The sequence below is a fragment of the Haliotis rubra genome, unplaced genomic scaffold, assembly GCF_003918875.1.
Source record: "Haliotis rubra isolate DU_JTF1 unplaced genomic scaffold, ASM391887v1 Scf988, whole genome shotgun sequence".
NCBI classification, from domain to species: domain Eukaryota; kingdom Metazoa; phylum Mollusca; class Gastropoda; order Lepetellida; family Haliotidae; genus Haliotis; species Haliotis rubra.
Genome location: NW_025767732.1, coordinates 138799 through 160821, shown reverse-complemented (window position 1 = coordinate 160821; position 22023 = coordinate 138799). Strand labels below are relative to the sequence as shown.

Sequence of the window (22023 nt, the reverse complement as noted above, 5' to 3'; positions counted from 1 at the left end):
CGTGGGTATGTGAAGGGTGAGACAAGAAATTGTGACATGGGTATGTGAAGGGAGATGAGACAGAGGGTGACGTGGGTATGTGAGAGGAGTGAGACAGAGGGGGTGACATGGGTATGTGAGAGGGAATGAGACAGACGAGAATGGTATGGGTATGTGAAGGGAGTGAGACAGGGTGACATGGGTATGTGAAGGAGTGAGACAAGAAGGTGACGCGTGGGTATGAAGGGAATAGAGACAGAGGGTGACGTGGGTATGTGAAGGGAATGAGACAGAGGGTGACATGGGTATGTGAAGGGAATGAGACAGAGGATGATATGGGTATGTGAAGGGAGTGAGACAGAGGGTGACATGGGTATGTGGAAGGAATGAGACGAGGGATGATATGTGAATGTGAAGGGAATGAGACAGAGAGGTGACGTGGGTATGTAGAAGGGAGGAATGAGACAGAGAATTGACATGGGTATGTGAAGGGAATGAGACAGAGAGGGTGACATTGGGTATGTGAAGGGAATTAAGAGACAGAGGTGACATAGGTATGTGAAGGGAATGAGAGACAGGGTGACATGGGAATGTGAAGGGAATGAGACAGAGGGTGACATGGGAATGTGACGAGGAATGAGACAGTGGGGGTGACGATGGGTATGAAGGGAATAGAGACAAGTTGCATGGGTATGTGACAGGAATAGAGACAGAGGTGACATGGTTATGTGAAGGAGTAGAGACAAGAAGGATGATATATAGGGAATGTAGAAAGGGAATGAACAAGGGTGACATGGGAATGTAGAAGAGAATAGAACAGGAGTGACGATAAGGTATGTAGAAGGGAATGAGACAGGGTGACGATAGAATGTGAAGGAATGAGAACAGGGTGACGTGGGTATGTATAGAAGAGAATACGAACAAAGGTGACAATGGGTTATGTAGAAGGGGAATGAGAACAGAGGGTGACATATGGAGTATAGTGAAGTGAGACAGAGAGAGGTGACATTAGGTATGTAAGTAGAAGGGAATGAAGACAGAGGGTGACATAAGGTATGTGAAGAGGAGGAATAGAGACAGAGAATTGTATATAGGTATGTAGAAAGGGAATAGAACAAGGGTGACCATAGAGATGTAAGAAGGAATGAAGACAAGGAGTGAGTGGTCGTATGTGAAGAGAATGGGAACAAGAGGTGACATGGGATATGTGAAGGGGAATGAGAGCAGAATTGACGATAGGTATGTAGAAGAGGAATGAGACAGAAGAGGGTGACATGGGTATGTGAAGGGGAGTGGGACAGAAGGTGACATTAGGTATGTATGAAGGGAATGAGACAGAGGTGACATGGGTATGTAGAAGGGAATGAGACAGAAGGATGATATAGAATGTGAAGACATGGAGACAGAGGGGTGACATAGAATGTGAAGAAAGGGAGAAATGAGACAAGGGTGACATGGGTATGTGAAGGACATAGAGACAGAGGGGACGATAGGTATGTAGAAGGGAATAGAGACAGAGGGTGACATGGAGTATGTGAAGGGAATATAGAGACAGAAGGTGACATGGGTATGTGAAGAGGTACAGACAGAGAAGTGACGAGGGTACAGAAAGGAATGAGACAGAGGGTGACATGGGTATGTGAAGGAATGAGACAGAGGGTTACATGGGAATGTGAAAGGAATGAGACAGAGGGAATGACGATGGGTATGTGAAGGGAGTGAGACAGAGGGTGACATGGGAATGGCTGAAGAGACAGAGGTGACATGAGGGTGACGTGGGTATGTGAAGGGAATGAGACAGAGGTGACATGGGTATGTGAAGGAAGGAGACAGAGGGTGACATGGGTATGTGAAGGAATGAGACAGAGGGTGACATGGGTATGTGAAGGGAGGAGACAGAGGGTGACATGGGTATGTGAAGGGAATGAGACAGAGGGTGACGTGGGTATGTGAAGGGAATGAGACAGAGGTGACATGGGTATGTGAAGGAATGAGACAGAGGTGACGTGGGTATGTGAAGGAGGGGCAGAATGAGACAGAAGGTGACACAGAGGATGATATGGGTATGTGAAGGAAGTGAGACAGAGGGTGACGTGGGTATGTGAAGGGAATGAGACAGAGGGTGACATGGGTATGTGAAGGGAATGAGACAGGGTGACATGGGTATGTGAAGGGAATGAGACAGGGATGACATGGGTATGTGAAGGGAATGAGACAGAGGGTGACATGGGAATGTGAAGGGAATGAGACAGGGTGACATGGGTATGGAGGGAATGAGACAGAGGGTGACGTGGGTATGTGACGGGAATGAGACAGAGGGTGACGTGGGTATGTGAAGGGAATGAGACAGAGGGTGACATGGGTATGTGAAGGGAATGAGACAGAGGGTGACGTGGGTATGTGAAGGGAATGAGACAGAGGGTGACATGGGTATGTGAAGGGAATGAGACAGAGGGTGACATGGGAATGTGAAGGGAATGAGACAGGGTGACATGGGTATGTGACGGGAATGTGATGACTGTGACAGCGGTATGCAAGTGCATGTGACAGACAGCAACAGGAACGTGTTCTGGAAATGTGACTGAGTGTAACCGGTGTAAGTACGGGGACGTGGAACATCTGTGTCGGTACGTATGTGTCACAAGTCACGGCCTTTCAGACGAGCTACAAGATGTGGGAGAAGAAAGCAAAGACAAATTAAAAACCTGGATGTTCAACAACAAGTTGAAACTCGATGAAACTAAGACCAAATGTCTTCTCTTTGGAACTGATGTCCGCTCAGGTTTGCATCTCCACTTTTGATGTTACCAGCTTCTGATAGTGTTAGAGACTTGGGTTTCACAATTCACTCCGATCTTTCTTTAAACAGTCAATCAACAATGTTGTGAAAATGTGTCTCCTCCGGCTACGAAACATCGGATCTGTTAGAAAATATCTAACTAAAAACTCTGCTATTTTTTTAGTCCTTTCACTGGTGATGTGGATACTCGACTATTGCAACAGTCCCCTTTCCGGCGCAACTAAAGCTCAGCTTTACAACTTCAACGTGAAGAATGAGGACAATTCTTTTATGGATATACAACTTCTTTATTCTGTTTAGGCGACGTTTCGACACAGATACAAATGCTGCTTGACAGCAAACTTTACACCCTTTACCCTCAGAAAATAAAAACCTGTTAACTGTCCCTAAAGTAAGAACACCACAACATGTCAAATGGACTTTTACTTATGCAGCATTAATCCTATGAGACAGCCTGCCACAATACCTGAGAGACTGTACAGACTGGACTCTTTCTAGGTCACAACTTAAGACCTATCTCTTCTCCCAAACCTTTTCTGACTGTGCGCTGTGAGCATGTAATCAGTCATGGATATATGCGCATAACAAGTGTTCTGTTATCATGTATATATGCATATGACCTCATTTGAAAATCGAATATTTAATTTCGACCGACAAACCAATATATATTTTCGGACAACAGGACCACACAACGTATCATGTTCAATAAACGCTTCTCACATTCAACACACTCAGAAATACTTCGACAGCATTCTAAAGAACATAATTGGAATCTCTATTATACCAAAGCATAGCAGAACACGTATATGTCGTGGTTTAATCTATACACGATGAATACCCTCAGCTGTTAATCAATAATTCGTAGCGGGAGGAATCTAGGGTTGGTAGTGAGTGTAACAGTGCTCAGTCTGTTATTGTGCTGAGAAGGTGACAAAGAGAGGGCGAAGAAGATGGACTTTCTGCAACTCGCATCTCGTCTGAATCGAGAAACTGTTGTCAAGTCTGTAGCAACATCTGTTCTCCTGTACGTGATATACCGCATCATCAAGTTCCTGATCTGGTATCGGTGTCTCTACAGCTTCTTCAACAACTGCCAGGGGGTCAAGGACTTCTCCTGGAGGACAGGCAACCTGCATTTGGTGAGTGAGTTTATCTCGTTCTAGGCCATCGTTGCTTAGTAACAAAGTCATCTAAGATCGTGTATAGATATAGTTTTACTATTTACTGACATCGCAGTCTCGAACCGAGAACCGTGAACCGGTCAGCATACTTATAACGTTGAAAGCTATTTCAGCAGCAGGTTAAGCATGTATATCAATACTCCAGTCTATCCAACTTTCAGAAGCAAAAATACGATTGAGTTAACTTGTAAATCCGCACGAAGTCTAGAAACATACAGCGATCTCAAGGCACGACTTTTGACTTGAGGCTCACCGAAAGGAAGCAACTCTGCACAGCGAAGTGCACAGTGTCAAACCAACCTCGGTGACTCAATCCTCTAAGGGCCAGCGCCCATCCAAACGGCACCATGGGCACAGTGAAGTGCACAGAAACCGAATTGGTCACTCATCTCCTTCACCGGGTTTGTGTATATGTTTCAGTTCCCTAAGTTGTTTGAGAAACGTGTTGTAGTGGAGCAGGAATGGATGAGGAGATACCCCAAGTACTACCGGATCTGGATGGGTCCCTTCCTCCCAGTCATCAGGGTCTATCATCCAGACACGATCAGAGCCATCATCAAGTCCACGGGTGACCATTAAATTACTCATTTGTCGGGTTTTGATATACGTTCCAACGATATCTGAAATGGATGATGAGAGTTAATGTTACTGATTATTGATTGAAAGTAGATGGAAATGATGCTTATCGACAAGTGCCGCTGCAAAATCACAAAGTTTTGGTGGTTTACTAATGGTTGCAGGTGTGTTTCGGTTAAGAAAGGGTAGAATTTTTTTTTTTAAGTGTAATTTCATTATCAAAGAAACACGTTCAGAGCATCTTGACCCTCTGGTTACAAATGTACTGTAGAACCTAAATCAACGGGATTTGGAGGAGCATATGCAACGTTACTACCCTGGCTTGGGGATGGTCTCCTGACTGCTAGGGGTCAACGCTGGTACAGATCTCGTAGCCTCCTTACTCCCGCCTTCCACTTCGACATCCTCAAAACCTACGTCGACGTCTCCAACAACGCCATTGACACCATGCTGGTCAGTTGAGTACTTGACTGTACATGTCACCCCCAAAGTTCAAAGGTTGCAGCTATGGGATGGTGTCCCAGATGTTTATAAGACATAATTTAGAATAGGGTTTACTCCTTGTTTCTGAGGTAAAGTCATATAAGGCATTGTAATTCACCATGCAGTATTGCGCCCCTTGGACACATAAGGAACCTGGTTCGAATTCCGGTATATCTTCCTACTTTTGTTACCATCATACCCATATTTCACGAAAGTGGTAACCGATCTCAGACGTGAATCTTTCGGGACTTTCCTCCAAGAAGCTGACACACGGTGATGTGATTGGATCATTGGTAGAAGCGAGTTAAACCACCCTCACTGACACCCGCATGTACACCCAAACACTATCGAGGGTATAGTGTTTCTGTAGTGATTTTTATCAAAACTTACAAACGGATAAAGCCAAATCACTTTAGTAAGCTGGCAGCTGATTGGTTCATTTATAGGTTATCGGGTCTCAATGTATGTACTATTGCATTAGTGCAAATATCGAATTTGTTTGAGTGGCATTCTAGAAGTTGGTGGTATAGAGATGACAAGATTTTATGGATGATCAACTTCTTTATTTTAACAATGGCGACGTTTCGGAATAGATTATTATACCGTTTTCAAGCATCTTGCTTGAAAAAGTCTTGTCATCTGCAAATATCTGGTTTTAATGACATCGATGCGTCGAATGTCTATCGAATGAAATGAGAATAAATGTTGAGTCATAGCAAAAGCACAGCTAAAATCATACGAAAATGGTTTTGATACCGTTTGTAGTGTTAAGTATGAAGATAAAGCTAGTTCTAAAACTTAATAAAGTATTCATTTGCATGAACGCTTCTATTTATGTCCCGTACATTGACAGGTGAAACATGAAGAAATTTTAATATTAAATTTCAGATTTACTAGAAATTCAACGTTGACGCCACCTGGTTCCATTTAGATTCGTGGTTATATGATAACAGTATTCTTCCCGCATGATATAGCATGCCAACGTTAACAATCAAACAAAATTCGAACAGCAACGATTTTTTATGGATAGACAACTTCTTTATAGCAATGTAAGCGACGATTCGGTGTAGATGTTAACACCGTTATCAAGAAACCCGTTCCAATACAAAAGTTGTCTATCCATAACAATCGTTCCTGTTTATTAATCCAGCATCTAAACGCCACATAAAGAAGTGAAAAAATATTGTATGATCAATGAACATGCCTCGCGGATCAAATGAGCTACTCGGTTCGATTTCGTACACACCTATTGACCATCAGATGAATAGATTTGTCTGTTTGTGATATTTGCCAGCAACATGAAGTTGGATACAAATTTCGACCTCAAATCTGAGTTTCTTTAAACATTCGGGTTTCGGGACTTGAATCCCGAATCTGAATATTTTTTTCAGATTCGGTATGTTTGCAGATTCGACACTCGGCATTTGGCATTTGAACTCTTATATGTCATCCCCCTTCTAATGTACTGGGTGCTCATTGTAAAACCATAAACATCCAACTGCAGTTTTCGATATTTGGACCTTAAATCTGAGTTTCTTTAAACATTCGGGTTTCGATTTTGAATCCCGAATCTGAATATATTTTGTTCAGATTCGGGATTCGAATCTCGAAAAGAATATTCAGATTCGGGATTCGAATCCCAAATGTGAAAAAATACCCAATCCCCAATTCCCAATCCCCAATCCGTTTCTAACTTCATGTTCCCATATTTGCCGTGATATCCAACGTGCGGTATTGGTAATCACGTGCGATGATAATTAATACACTCTTTTGGTCTAAACTACCATATGCATGTGTAAGCTGTCAAATTTAAAGTTTTAATTTAATGAAATGGCACAGAGGACTCTCAAAACGAGACCCCTTCCTTTCATTACTGTGTTGTTTTTGGGTTTTTTGTTTTGTTTTGTTTTTTTGGGGGTTATTCTTAAGTATCTTAGCAATTTGAGAATCTCGTCTTACCCTGAAGGTTATTTGTCTTGAAAATGGACGTTATAAATACTATAAGGATATAAACTTTGCACTATGCATTAAGTGACGATGGTTTTATCAGATCTGGGAAAAGGGTTAGCCTAGTGGTTGAAGCTTGTCACACTGAAGACCCAGGTTCGATTCTCCATGTGGTTACCTGGTGTGTGACCTGTTGTGAGTATCTTACATATCAACATTTGGTTAACAGGAGAAGATCGATAAACACGTTGAGGAAGGCACCAGTTTCGAGTTGTTCAACATGGTCGGTCTGTGTACACTTGACATCCTGTTGAGATGCGCCATGTCGGTCAAGGAAAACATACAGCAACAGGGGTGAGTACGGGGAATTTGATACATGACAACAGGGTGAGTACAGGGGAATTTGATATATGATAACAGGGGTGAGTACGGGGAATTTGATATATGACAACAGGGGTGAGTACGGGGAATTTGATACATGACAACAGGGGTGAGTACAGGGAATTTGATATATGACAACAGGGGTGAGTACGGGGAATTTGATATATGACAACAGGGGTGAGTACGGGGAATTTGATACATGACAACAGGGGTGAGTACGGGGAATTAGATATATGACAACAGGGTGAGTACAGGGAATTTGATATATGACAACAGGGGTGAGTACGGGGAATTTGATATATGACAACAGGGGTGAGTACGGAGAATTTGGTATATGACTACATGGGTGAGTATGGAGAATTTGGTATATGACAACAGGGTGAGTACAGGGAATTTGATATATGACAACAGGGTGAGTACGGGAATTAGATATATGACAACAGGGTGAGTACAGGGAATTTGTTATATGACAACAGGGGAGTACGGGGAATTTGATACATGACAACAGGGTGAGTACAGGGAATTTGATATATGACAACAGGGTGAGTACTGAGAATTTGATATATGACAACAGGGTGAGTACGGAGAATTTGATATATGACAACAGGGGTGAGTATGGAGAATTTGATACATGACAACAGGGGTGAGTACGGGGAATTTGATATATGACAACAGGGGTGAGTACGGGGATTTGATGTCTAACATGGTCGAATACGGCGGATCTGGCAGACAGCACCATGGGTAAGTGTGGTGATTGACAGACAGGGACATTTGAAGAGCGGGGAATTACACATATAGCACCATAGGAAAGTGTGGGGAATTATCATATTTTACAACTCGTCCTTTGGGAAGACGTTTAAGAAGCAGTGTGACTTTGTACATCGCTGTAATACCCGCATGTTACAAACAAAACCATAGTTTTCCTCAGATGATATATTCAAATATAAAATTAACAATTAATCCTTATTTGAGAAACACACTGTGAAAAAACTGTTGACTTACACAGCTGAATATTGTTTTTCAGGCAAACACACCCGTATGTAAGTGCAGTGAATGATTTATTCGCCATGGCTACCGATCGAGCCCTGTAAGTATGAGAGAATACCTCAGTATAAATTTAATACAGACCTAGACTAAGTAAACGCCCAATCTTCCCAGTCAGGTTTTACAACTGTTATGGGACGAGAAACATGTATATTTGGCTTAGCTTGACTTGTGTTCAGGCGGTGTGTGGACAAAAAAACCTTGGACAAAAACAAAGTCCAATAATGACAAAAAACTAAAAGCTCCAAATGAATGATGAAGATTGTTTATTATTCAAATATTCTATTTAGCCGACATCATATACATTATGAGCAACAATGAGCACTATCATAAACTGGGTACATCCCAATTTGAGCACTAATTTGCCTCTCAACGCAACCTGATGTTATATCCTACACCGATTAGAAAGTCTTCAATGGAGATCTTAGCATCTCTTCGACCTGACCATAGGTTCAACAACATTGCAGCCCTGTGGTCTCTTGATTCCATTGCTCTCTTGAGTGGACGTACTCCTCGGGCATACTGGTAGAGGAGTGTTGACACTAAGCACTCGTCTCTCTGGAACCCCTGGACAACATAACCTTTAGCTTAACTTAACTTACCCTTATTGTTCTTCAATATCTCCATGCTAGAATGCTACTGCCTGCTTAGTTTATGGAGCACATACGTATACCAGTTGTAATATGACAGTGAGTTGAACGACTTTATAATGTGTACATATCTAAATACTAAGTTGATTAATTAAACTTTAAATACTCTTGAAGTCAGTTAATCCTCATCATTACTAAAGTTTCACCCTTAATAATAGCAGTTAAAACATGGTTGGGGGTTTTGTCCAAAGGACCTCATTTGGGTGTTTAGTCCTTATGGGTTTTTGTCCTAGGGTTTTTTGCCCTAGGGGGCTTTTGTCCACAGGGATGTTTGTCCTACAATCCTCCCATATCGTGTTCAGGCAGTGGATCGGGTACCAATACTTCAATCTTGGTGAATCCAGTTTTAAGGTTATTTTTCCACACAACTATTAATCATACACGTGTTCGGCATAAAATCTGATTGAGCTCATACTGGATCTGAATAGATCATATAAGCAATTACCTATGCAGATATCACGTGGATTAAAAAAACGATTCTTTAGGTCCATATTCTTAAAACTATCTAAAAAGTGCCTGCAATACTTCATTGTGCTTTCAGCGTATTGCATTCAGTGCATCTGACAACGGAAAGACAGCATTATTCGAAGTATATTTTATTGTAGGAATGCCGTTATTAACACAAATATCATATTAAATATGACGTATTTTGAAGGTTTTTGCTTGAACTTGTAGAACTAATACTGTCGGGAATATGGATGGTGATAACTATATTTTCAGCACCCCATGGCATTTCCCTGACTTTATCTTCTTCAACTCGTCCGTCGGGAAGAAGTTTAAGAAGCAGTGTGACTTTGTACATCGCTGGGCGGAAGACATCATCGAGAAGAGGCGACAGACCTTGGTGAGTGTCTTACTAAAAACCATTCATTTAACATAACTACCCTTAGTGATGCAAGAGTTTTCCAAAATAATATATTGCATATGTGCACCATTGTACTGTGTAGCATTGTACTCCGTTGGTAACATTGTACTGAGAGTTACATACCGGTAATACTGAGAGTAACATTGCACTGTGTATATTACTATGACTGTGTGCAACAATATGCTCTGAGTAATATTGTATTGTGTGTATAAAATTGCGTTGTATTGTGCTTGGCATTTCCCTTGTGTGTACAACTGCACTATGTGTGTAACATTACACGGGGTCTCTTTGTGCAACAATGTATGCAAACGTGTTCTGTGTCTGTACCATTGTCATGAGTGTCTGTATAATTGTGTGACAAGTATGTAACATTGGTCTGATGATGCAAACTTGCAGTACGTGTAAATGAGTGTATTATATATTTAAATATAAGCGTTTCTTTTGTGTGTAACATATTTTTATGTATTGTGTGGCATGTAACACTGAATTATGTGTAGGAGAGAGATGGACCCCCAAAAACCCGCTACCTCGACTTCCTGGACGTCCTGCTCAGTGCCAGAGATGCTGATGGCAAGGGCCTCACCCCGCTAGAGATCAGGAATGAAGTGGACACGTTTCTACTTGGAGGTACGGCCACTAATCAGGCGAGCTGTTGTCTGTGGCACGAGTCGTTACCAATACTCCAACAGGGACAGAGTAGTTGCCCTTTAACTATTGATGAAAACAAGTTTTGCAAGCAGTAGCATGTTAGCTCTGTAACATTACATTTAAGTAATATATTGTTTATTTCCCACTGATCATTTTCTTGATGTTTCCTCGTCTAAATACCCATGTACTTTCCTTGTAGATCCAGATCTGGTGCCTTTCTGTACCATTGTTCTCTCTATAGGTTTAAACGGAAATGGTTCACTTGTGGCATGAGTATCTTGAAATGTTGGAACGGAAATCTGAACCAGGAATTGTTGATGTCTGCAAATGCGTTGATGTCACTGTCTTCCGCTTCGTTATTGCTGTAAATACAAAAACTGCGTATCGTTACCTGACACACTATCTTGCAACTGACGGGGGTTTTCACTCCACCAACATGAAAATTTCGAAACCTTCATCTGTGTGGCTGCCTGCATGCGTGCTTGCTTAAAGTAGATCTCTTCATGCGTATTTTGTTACAAAGGTCACGACACGACAGCAAGTGGGATATCATGGACGCTGTTCACCATAACCTCCAAACCTGAGTTCCAGACCAGAATCCAGAAGGAACTGGACACATTGCTGGACGGAAGAGAGTCCAAGCACATCACCTGGTAGGGCACATCACATAGTAGGGCACATCACACGGTTGGGTAGATAACCTGGTACGGAACATCACATGTTAGAGAACATCACATCGTAGGAAACATCACCTGGTAGAGCACATCACCTGGTTGGGCACTTGATGTACATTCCATGGTAGGGCACATCCTGAGATAGGGCACATCACTTGATTGGGCATGTCACATATACGAACATATCATTTGTTAGGGAACACAACAGGAAGGACACATATCAGAATCCAAGCACATCACCTGGTAGGGCACATCACCTGGTAGAACACATCACCTGGTAGAGCACATCACCTGGTAGGGCACATTACCTGGTAGAGCACACCACCTGGTAGAGCACATCACCTGGTAGGGCACATCGCCTGGTAGGGCACATTACCTGTTAGAGTACATTACCTGGTAGAGCACATCACCTGGTAGGGCAGATTACATGGTAGGGCACTTCACCTGGTAGAGCACTTTACCCAGCAGGGCAGTTGACATGGTAGAGCATCTGGCTGGGCACCTGATATACATTCCCGGGTAGAGCACATTCTCAGATAGGGCACATGATTTGTTGGGGCTTATATTCTGGGAGAGCACATCACATGCCTGGGCACATCCTATATAAGAGCATATCAATCGGTAGGGAGCGCAACAAGAAGGGTACATCTCATGACCGTGTGAATCACCCGGTAAGGCATCGCACATGGTATCGAACACAAGTAGAGGTAAACATCTTCTGGAAATGAATATCAACTGGAATGACACATCCCCTGGTATGACATATCCGCCCTGTTTTGTTCGAAATCCCCAACTAGATCCCAATTTGTAGATCAATCCTCCAAACTGATATGATTGATGGATTGTGTGTAACGGGAACGTTCATGCAACAACATGTATATTTTATTAATTAGGGATGACATCCCCAAGATGGAGTATCTGACACGATGTCTGAAGGAAGGAATGAGGTTCCACTCGCCTGCTCCGTTCATCAGTCGGCAACTGGAACATCCTATGAACATCGACGGGAAGGTCTTTCCAGTAGGAACCCACATTGCAGTGGGGATATGGCATGTCCATCACAACCCGGAAGTGTGGGAGGACCCGGATGTGTATGACCCTGATCGGTTTCTACCCGAGAACATCCAGAAGAAGGACAGCTACGCATACATCCCCTTCTCCGCTGGCCCGAGGTAATCCTCCATGTTCTCTAGCAACCAATAGAACTACTGCACATTTAATAATAGACCTTAACTGTCCACAACTTTACGATAACCTTAAGCTTGTGTTTACGATATAGTTCATCGATCCATAATCTTTTCTGTACATATATATATACACAGACAGACGCATACAGACACATTGACGTGCCACAGAAGTAATACACTTTGAATCTGGAATTTCAAGTTTGTCAAATATCTTACAATACTGTGCTTCATCATGTTGGATCAGTAAACTGATTACAAATAGAACCTAAACCACGTTTGGAAAAAAATGGACAGACCCTTTGTTAGATTTTCCAGAAAATGTCTTCACGCATTGTACCCATGAAGTGAATCAAGCCCCGGTTTCCGGTGTGGCGAGGCAAAGCTTTAACCGTTGGGCTAACCTACCGCCCCAAAAGATTAAGAAATATGTTTTAGCATTCTGATAACAGTATCAAAACGTGCTGTAAGCCATCCCTGCATCTTCAGGCGCATGAATCGTATTTAAGTTTGTAAGAACACGAGAAAGCTGTATGTATCCAAAATATATGCAAACTGTAGTCACATCATTAATCAGCACGCTGATAAATTCGTGATATTTATCTTCCGATGGACATCTAACGGATATAGTCAGGTTATATGAGAATACGAGATTGATCATTGCACTTTTTTTCAGAAACTGTATCGGACAACATTTTGCCATGAACGAGGAAAAGATTATGCTGGCAAGGATACTTCACAGGTATTCAAGAAATCGTTCTCTCTTGACGTAAAGTGCACAGAATCTTTGAATAAGAGTGTTGTCATTGAGAAAACTTAAGTTTGTTTTATAAATAAAATTTAAATATGTTTTCGTATTTCAGATACAAGTTAGAGGTAGATACAAGGCACAAAGTGGAACGAAGGAATGCCGGTGTGATGAAGTCTACTGAAGGACTGTGGGTGTTCGCTAGACACAGACACTGAACATTCCAGTGTATCACAGAAGGCACGCCCATTCAAGATAACATACAGTCCTAGGACACACATTCCATTATGCTTAACGGCAAAATACCTATGAAAACCATTTGAATAGCACACTGAAAATCAGGAACACCAGGTATTCATTTCCGTGACCACCATGGATTATGATTCACGTTCTGGATCAACACTGAATTGTTTTGAATAATAATATGTTTCGTTGACGCATGTCGTATCCCAACTGCCTAGATCGATGCCCATGCTATCGATCACTGGATTGTCTGGTCTACACTCACATGCCGTCGCCACATAGATGAAATATTGCTGAGCGCAGCATTAAACAACAAACAAAGGAATCATTGTTGAAAGCCTGGTCGCGTATTCAGGAATTAATGAGCATTTTGAACAATGTTCAGCGTTTGCTTGCATGTTTCATTTAATTCAATCATGTTCCTTTAAGCAACCATCATAAAATATATAACATTGAATGCTGTTGTCCAGTCTATGATTATCGTCGTTGAAATAAACAGATACGTTTCGTGAAATGTATCACCACCAAACCTCGATTTTACTGTCGTTTGTAAATAGAAATTGCCATTAGAAAACGGTCAAATGTAACATATGCTATATTTGGAATTACACTTTCTCTGTAAAGTATATATTCTAGTGCTTTTATTAGGTTGAGTCCATCCGGGATTTGAACCCTCTCTCAGAGTCAAGCATCTAATCGCCAGCACACAATGTCAGCGATCTAACCTACTCAGCCAACGGAGCTTCCACTGAGAAAGTGTAATCCCAAATATAACATATGCTGTCGTTTGAAGGACTAAACCGTTTGCGGATTCTTCTTTTCAGATTATGGTGAGATTATATTTTCCCAGTCCAAAGGGTTGCACTTCTTTTGGGGTTATGGAAATAACCACACAATACCACAATTTGAGTAATATACATCTTACTCTGCATAATTTGACTTTCATCACTTAGTCTATAATCGACATGGCACATGACACTTCACCTGAACATGTGCTGCGACACGAACATGGCACATGACACTTCACCTGAACATGTGCTGCGACACGAACATGGCACATGACACTTCACCTGAACATGTGCTGCGACACGAAAGGGAAAGAGATTTGTTTTGAGCGACGGAGCAAGCATAAACACACGCTAATATATACTATTCACTCTTTGCTAAGGATCAAATCATTGATTCAACAGAAAACTATGATGTGGTGTCAAATTTGGTTTAAATATCTTAGCTTATTGTAAGCAAGGATCTTAGGTTTCAGTATGTCATTGCATCTCGTGGATCCCATACCTGCTATTCACAGGTGTTGTGTACTTGTCAATGACTCGCTCCATGATTTGCAAAATAGTTGGTTGGTGCCATGAAAACCATTTTTATGGTTACTCATGTATCAAGTGCATAAGGTTAGATTATAGTGGCTGTTGAGGGGTTACCATATCACTATTTATCCAGTTTTAAATGGATACAATTTCACATTATAAATCTACTTTTAAGTAAAGTTGTGATTTTTGTGATCCTTAGCAAAGTGCAAGTAGTATATGCTAAAACGAAAACATATGTCATTTTATATAGAAACAGATTGGAAAGCTGGACCTCACTGAAAGTATTTAAGTGAAATAATAAATATTTTGGATAAAATTTTGAGGCATGGAGAAGGAAATCCTTTGGCATCAATTGTAATCCCCACTTTGCTGATCTGTTTCTAATTCAAAGCAAGTACATCTCGCTAAGACGTGGAAGTGTTAGAAATACGATAAACGGATATCGTTCAATAACCAACATAACCAATTTAACCTTCTGAACCTGATTTAACCTTCTGAACTAAACGTAATGGAGACAAATGAGACCATATCATCTCTTCAGAAACACGCATGAAGGTCTCCACACGTCTTTATGTGAAGAGAGATGACTTCAACCTTCAAAACCCCAACTTTCTTTCATGGCAAGTATTATTTCGGCAGTTCAATGGCATGTTTGATGTCGACATTTCACAACTTTTCGAGGAGTCCCTTTCCACGAACTCAAGGTGTGCAACTCGTTTACAGCATTCGAGGTAGATAGGGAAGGTTTTAGGGGCACCTTGGGTCTGAAAAAGGCCTATATGCGCCCAGCACTAACAAACTGTTACATTTATATTCAGTTAAATTATGCCATACGTCCACGTTTGAATGAGCAAGTTAACACGACTCTTGTATGCAAACATACGATACATTATCCCCGAGTATTGTGTTAATTGTAAAAATGTTTTTGGTTTTGTTAAGGACAGTTAATTTGAGAGCCTATTGTTTTTCGTGCGTTGGACATTCCACGAGATAGTGCTGAACCGTTTCTGGGCAGTGTAAGTCTGGGTAGTATTCACGTTGAGGAGAAATGTCTTTATCTATAATACTTCCACATGCATTCATTCAAGCCACAATGTCCTAGCCGAGGAGGGGTGTCGAAACAAGTTTATCTCAACGACAACGCTGACGAATTTTAAAATGTTTGTTTACATCTGGACAAGCAAAGTACATCAGTGTCTACTATTTTTCCCTTTCTATTGCCAAGATGAATGGTAGGGTATCCTAATGGTTAAGGTGTTCGCTCGTCACGCCGAAGACCCGGGTTCGATTGCCTTTTCTGGTGTCCCCCGCCGTGATATTGGTGGAATATTGCTGCAAGCGGCGTAAAACTAAACTCACTCACTATTTTGCCAAGATCCCGATGATAGGATCTGCCTGGACACCTTTGATTCTTTCACTGAGGGTGAGATAGCTGCACTCATCAAACGGTCAAAAAAGACATTGTGTCTTCTCGATCCGATGCCAACTCGTCTCCTTGATGACTTTTTTGGAGACTCTTTTGCCAGTTATCACGAAACTGATCAACTTGAGCTTAGTTAATGGTGTCTTTCCAGAGGTGTTCAAGCAAGCTGTGGTAAAGCCATTACTTAAGAAAGACAATTTGGATATCAATACTCTCAAGAATTACAGACCTGTCTCCAACCTTTCTTTCCTTTCCAAGATCCTTGAACGTGCAGTTGATGTCAGACTCAGATCCTATCTCTCTTCAAATGATTTTCTGAACAGATTCCAATCAGCCTATCGTCCTAGGCACAGTACTGAGACCGCCTTACTTCAAATTCTGAATAACCTGAGATGCCATGCGGACTTGGGTAATGTGTCACTTCTCCTCTTGCTTGATTTCTCAGCGGCGTTCGACACGGTCAACCATCAGAAGCTCCTTAGCCGTCATCAGGATGACTATAACATACAAGGGGATGCATTGGCCTGGTTCCGTTCCTATCTGAGCATGAGGAGTCAGTCAGTTCTTGTCTCTGAAAGCATGTCTGAGTCAACGATCCTAGAGTGTGGTGTACCCCAGGGCTCAGTCCTTGGGCCGCTTCTCTTTGTGTTATACACAAACCCTTTGGAGAAGGTCATTGATAACTTTGATCTGAATCACCACGCATTGGCAGACGACCTCCAATTGATGGATTCCTTCAAACCAGAGGATGTACAAATAGCCAGATCAAGAGTGAGTCAGTGCACGAAGGCAATTAGTTCATGGATGATGACAAATGAGCTGAAGCTCAATGATGATAAGACTGAGGCTATGTTGATTGGCACATCGCAACGTCTGAAAAGGATAAACTCTACGGACATCACAGTAGCCAACTCAGATATCCCACTTTCATCCAGTGTAAAAAACCTAGGTGTTTATCTTGATCCTTGTCTCACCATGGAGCAACATGTCAACCATCTCTGTAGAGTAGGCTACTTCCATCTCCACTCTATTGGTAACATCCGCCATCTTGTAACCACAGATGCTGCTAAAGTTTTCACTCAGTCACTTGTTCTCTCTCCAGGATTGACTATTGCAATAGCCTACTGTTTGGAATCTCCAATGATCTTCTCTTCAGACTTCAAAACTTCCAGAATGCTGCCGCCAGAGTTGTCACTAAAACATCCAAATGGACTCACATAACCCCAATCCTCCAGAGTCTGCATTGGCTGCCGGTTGAAGCAAGAATTCATTTCAAGATCTGCACTCTTGTTTTCCGCTGCAAACACGGCCTAGCTCCTCCATACCTCTCTGAGATGTTGTCAACATATATGCCTGCCCGTTCTCTCCGATCTCAGAATCAACATCTTCTCTCAGTTCCCCAAGTTCGTCTCAAACACTTTGGCCATAGGTCATTCATATTTGCAGCACCAACCCTATGGAACAGTCTTCCTACTCCCATAAAAAATGCTTCATCCCTAGAAGCATTCAAATCGGGACTCAAAACCTTCCTCTTCAAAAAAGGTCTACAACCTATAACTGCGAAATATTCTCACGGTTAATTTTGGCTAATTGTCATATCTTCCTCTTGAACTCTAGTGACTCTTTTTATATGTAGCGCTTTGAGCATGCTCTGGATGGACTATGGCGCATAAGAAATATCCATTTATTATTATATTATTAAGATGCATTTATTGAAGATGAACATTGCTTTAAATAACAATGAATATTGCATTAAACAACAAACAAGCAAATCATTGTCGAAAGCCTGTCGAAACTTGTTGCGTATTCACGGATTAATGAGCATTTGAACAGCGTTTTCTTGCACGTTTCATTTGCCTTAGTGTTTCTTTATTCCATCATCATAAAATATATAAAACTTAATGCTGTTGTCCAGCCTATTATTGCCGTTGTTGAAATGAACAGATACGTTACGTGAAATGTATCACCACAAAACCTTGATCTAACTGTCGTGTGTGAATACAAATTGCCATTTAGAAAGTGGTCAAATGTAACATATGTCATATTTGGAATTACACTTTCTTAGTAAAGTACAGTACGGCTTTCATAGCTTTAAGCCGTGGGAGCCGTGCCAAATAGTACTTATCAGAGGGGTACACAAAGCCCGCAGTCTAGACTACCAGTAGTCCGACTTCCATTTTGTGGAAGCCGCGGTGGCTGAGCGGTCTAGGCGTCTGACTTTGTGTGCTGGCGATTAGGTGCCTGACTCTGAGGGTGTGGGTTCGAATCCGGATGGGACTCAACCCAAAAAGAACTGAAATCTGTACTTTACTAAGAAAGTGTAATCCCAAATATAACATCCGTTACATTTGACAACTTTCTAAAATGGCATTGTGTATTTCGAAGCGGATTTAACTGAGTACATAAATTGAATTGAAGTGGATCGAAATAAATGGTATTATTTATTAATCGCAAGCTGGCTTTAGAAGTAATTATTCTACAGTTGATAACATATTTACTTTACAAGCACTATGTCAGAAATATTTGAGAAACCAAAACATCGTTTTTATGTAGTCTTCATCGACTTCCGCAAAGCCTTTGATTTAGTAAATCGACCAAAGCTTACGTATGTTCTTAATAAAAGGGGTATAGGTGGCAAATTATTTAATGTTCTTACGATATGTACTCAAAGGTCAAGGCTTGTGTCAAGGCGAAAGAAGGTAGAACAGATATTTTAGTACTTCTGCTGGTGTTCGACAGGGATGCATGTTAAGCCCAGTTCTCTTTATCCTCTTTATTGACGGGCTAGTGGCAGAATTTGAACAGAGCGAGTTGAGGGGGATATTTGTCCAAGAAAACTTGAAATTTGTGTTACTTTTATTTGCCGATGATCTTGCTTTGGTCGATGATACAATTTTAGGATTACAAAGGAAATTAGACTTTCTTGAGAAAGCTTGTATTAAATGGGGCTTTGAAGTTAATTTGGATAAGTCAAATGTAGTAACATTTAGAAATGGTGGCCCATTAAAAAGGACAGAGCGGTGGTTTTATGCTGGTACAGAATTGAAGTGTGTTTCGTATTATAAATATTTAGGACTCATATTTTCCTAAAGATTGATTTGGTCCAGGGCGTGTGAAACTCTGGCTATTCAGGCCAAGAAGGCGCTGTTTCCTGTTTACAGATTATAGACATATCTCCCCTCGTTACCATTTAATTCTGTAACTAAAATATTTGATTCAAAAGTTTCTCCAATCCTCTTATACGACTCAGAGATATGGGGCCATGCATTCAGGCAGTCAAAAGAAACGGTTCAAACTGATATTTTAAAGAAGTGTCTGGGGGTCTCCAGAAGAACATCAAGCACTGCAATTCTTGGTGATACAGGCAGAAGTTATTTGTGTGTTAATTATTATAGTCGTTGTATGAGCTACTGGTGCAGACTTACTCGAATGGATAGATCAAGGTATCAAAGGCTAGTTATGAAATGCTGAAACATTTTGATGAACAGGATAAAGTATGTTGGGTTTCTGGCATTCAAATATTATTGTTTGAAACTGGCGTTTCGTACGTATGGTTCACTCAAGATTGCGGTAGTATTAACGTTTTCATGAATTTGTTTTCACAAAGCTGTAGAGACATACAATTCCAAAATTGGCATTGTAAGATCTTAAGGTCATCATTTCTAAAACATTACAGTGGTTATAAATCTCTTTTGGATGTTGAGAAGTATATTCTTGAATTGTTTCCCGAAAAAGACCTGTTGAGGGTATATTGTAAGTTTCGCTGTGCATCTCATTAATTGAAAGTTCAGTTAGATAGATTTAAATGTTATGATAACCCAAATGCGTTACTATGTACCGAATGTCTCCTGGGCTGTATTGAAGACGAATTTCACTTTTGATTTATTTGCCCTTACTATAAGATAAGCAGACAACAGTTTTACCTGAATATTATCATAAGAATCCGTCTGCTTCAAAAATGTATCAACTGCTAGCATCCACTGACACAAAACTTATCAAATCTTTGTCGTTGTATTTGAAAAGAAACTTGCCCGGTTGATATTTTTTGTGAATGAATGATATACCGGTAGGTGCACTTTGTGCAGTTATTATGTATTAGTAATATGGGTCACGTGGCCCCAAATACTAATAAACTTGTCACTTGTCAAATTGAATTTAATACGGTATTTGAGTCAAATTATGGCGTGTTAGTTTCTGCTTGTAGGAGGCTCAGATCATAGGTTCTAGTCCACCGTTAACCGCTTTGGTGGAACGAGCAAAGCCATGGTGCATGCAAACCAAGCATCTGAATCAGGGCAAATATAGGATTCGAATTCAAGGATCCTTTTGCGACAAACTGACTTAACTCTGCAAATATAATGACTTAAATATATAATTATGATTAATTCATAAGGATTTGTCACACGATTATTTATAAGATGGAAACAATGGTAACCAATGTATAACTGAAATCTTTCTATCAATACATGTTATCTGCTCGTGAGAACCATGGTAGAACTGGTATGATAGAATATCCAATTGTGTTCATGATGTCAGTCTCTAGATTGCTGATCCAGATACGGTTATTTTCAGACTGACGTATTAAGGCTGTTTTATTGGAGAGTGAGTGCGTTTAGTGTTTCAAATCAGAATGACAGTGTTATCACGGAGTGTCCGGTCAATGACAATAGGAATGTCTTCATTGAATTCAAACCCGTGAAGATCCGGGTTAGACTTGATCTTCAGTAACCCATGCTTGTCGTAAGAGGCGACTAACGGGATCGGGTGGTCAGACTCGCTGACTGTGTTGCCACATGTCATCGAATCTCATTTGCGTAGATTGATGTCCATGCTGTTGATCCCTGGATTGTCTGTTCCAGATCCAACTAATTACAGACCGCCGCCATATAGAAGGAATATTGCTGAGTGCGGCGTAAAACTAAACTCACTCATTCATTGAATTCAGCTCATTTACAGCTGAGAAGGTATTTACAGCTTAGAAGTGCACGAACAATTGTCTGAATGATTTTAAGCCCGTGAGTGCAGAATATTATTAGTTCTTAAATCTGTCTGGCGTGCAGGATTTTGTTTGTTTGTTCACTGAACACCGCATCCAGCTATATGACGGCGGTCTGTAAATAATCGTGTCTGAATCAGACAATCCAGTGACCAACAGCATGAGCATCGATCTATGCAATTGGGATACAATGACATCTGTCAACCAAGTCAGCGAACCTGACCACCCGATCTCTTACGACAAGCATAGAATGCAGTAGAGCAACTCTAATTTACGGGTATTTGGTCTAGCATATACACGTGACTGAAACACGAGATCGAGGGTGTACACCCTTGTTGAACCCGATTGGTGACAGGTGAATAACTGGGACACACCGAAGCATGAAGGATATAAAAGGCCTGCTTTCCATATTAAAGCGCAAAGTGCTTTCGTCACCTGTTAAAACGGAGCACATGCCTTGCGAAGCACATGCCTCTAGAATAAGACCCCACATTCGAAAGAGGTCGCAGTCAGTGAGTCAGCCTTTTAAACAGGTCAACCAGCGACACGCTTAATCTTTGGAGCGGGGCCTGCTGTGGGCGAGAGACGTTTACAAACATGGGCCCACTGGAGCTTGTATCTCGTCTCAATCGCAAATCTGTTGTCAAGTCTGTAGGAACATCTGTTCTCCTGTACGTGATATACCGCATCATCAAGTTCCTGATCTGGTATCGGCGTCTCTACAGATTCTTCAACAACTGTCAGGGGGTCAAGGACTTCTCCTGGAGGACAGGCAACCTGCATTTGGTGAGTCGCCTAAAATTATGTACAGATGGATATTTTTACGAGTACTTCTGCCACAACTGCAGTTGATGCGTTGTTTACTGTTGCAACGTGTTC

At 41.3% G+C, this 22023-nt stretch overlaps 3 protein-coding genes across 3 annotated transcripts in view; all 3 read left to right on the top strand.

Moving 5' to 3' along the window:
• The first annotated feature begins 3690 nt into the window (after positions 1-3690).
• LOC124265618 (cytochrome P450 4F12-like) lies at positions 3691-4609 on the top strand. Its single transcript, XM_046700405.1, has 2 exons — positions 3691-3918; positions 4381-4609. Exons 1-2 carry the CDS (start codon positions 3730-3732, stop codon positions 4537-4539), a joined length of 348 nt encoding a protein of 115 aa, XP_046556361.1. The 5' UTR covers positions 3691-3729; the 3' UTR covers positions 4540-4609.
• Positions 4610-7202: 2593 nt separating this feature from the next.
• LOC124265617 (ultra-long-chain fatty acid omega-hydroxylase-like) lies at positions 7203-13860 on the top strand. The gene is made up of 8 exons (XM_046700404.1): positions 7203-7320; positions 8372-8434; positions 9762-9885; positions 10404-10533; positions 11078-11207; positions 12122-12400; positions 13089-13154; positions 13276-13860. The coding sequence occupies exons 1-8, from the start codon at positions 7247-7249 to the stop codon at positions 13376-13378; spliced, it is 969 nt and encodes a 322-aa protein (XP_046556360.1). The 5' UTR covers positions 7203-7246; the 3' UTR covers positions 13379-13860.
• Positions 13861-21566: 7706 nt separating this feature from the next.
• LOC124265616 (ultra-long-chain fatty acid omega-hydroxylase-like) overlaps positions 21567-22023 on the top strand; it is a 28987-nt gene continuing 28530 nt past the window's right edge. The window contains exon 1 of the mRNA XM_046700403.1: positions 21567-21930. The gene's annotated coding sequence lies outside the window, so the exon portion shown is untranslated. The remainder of the gene's footprint in view (positions 21931-22023) is intronic.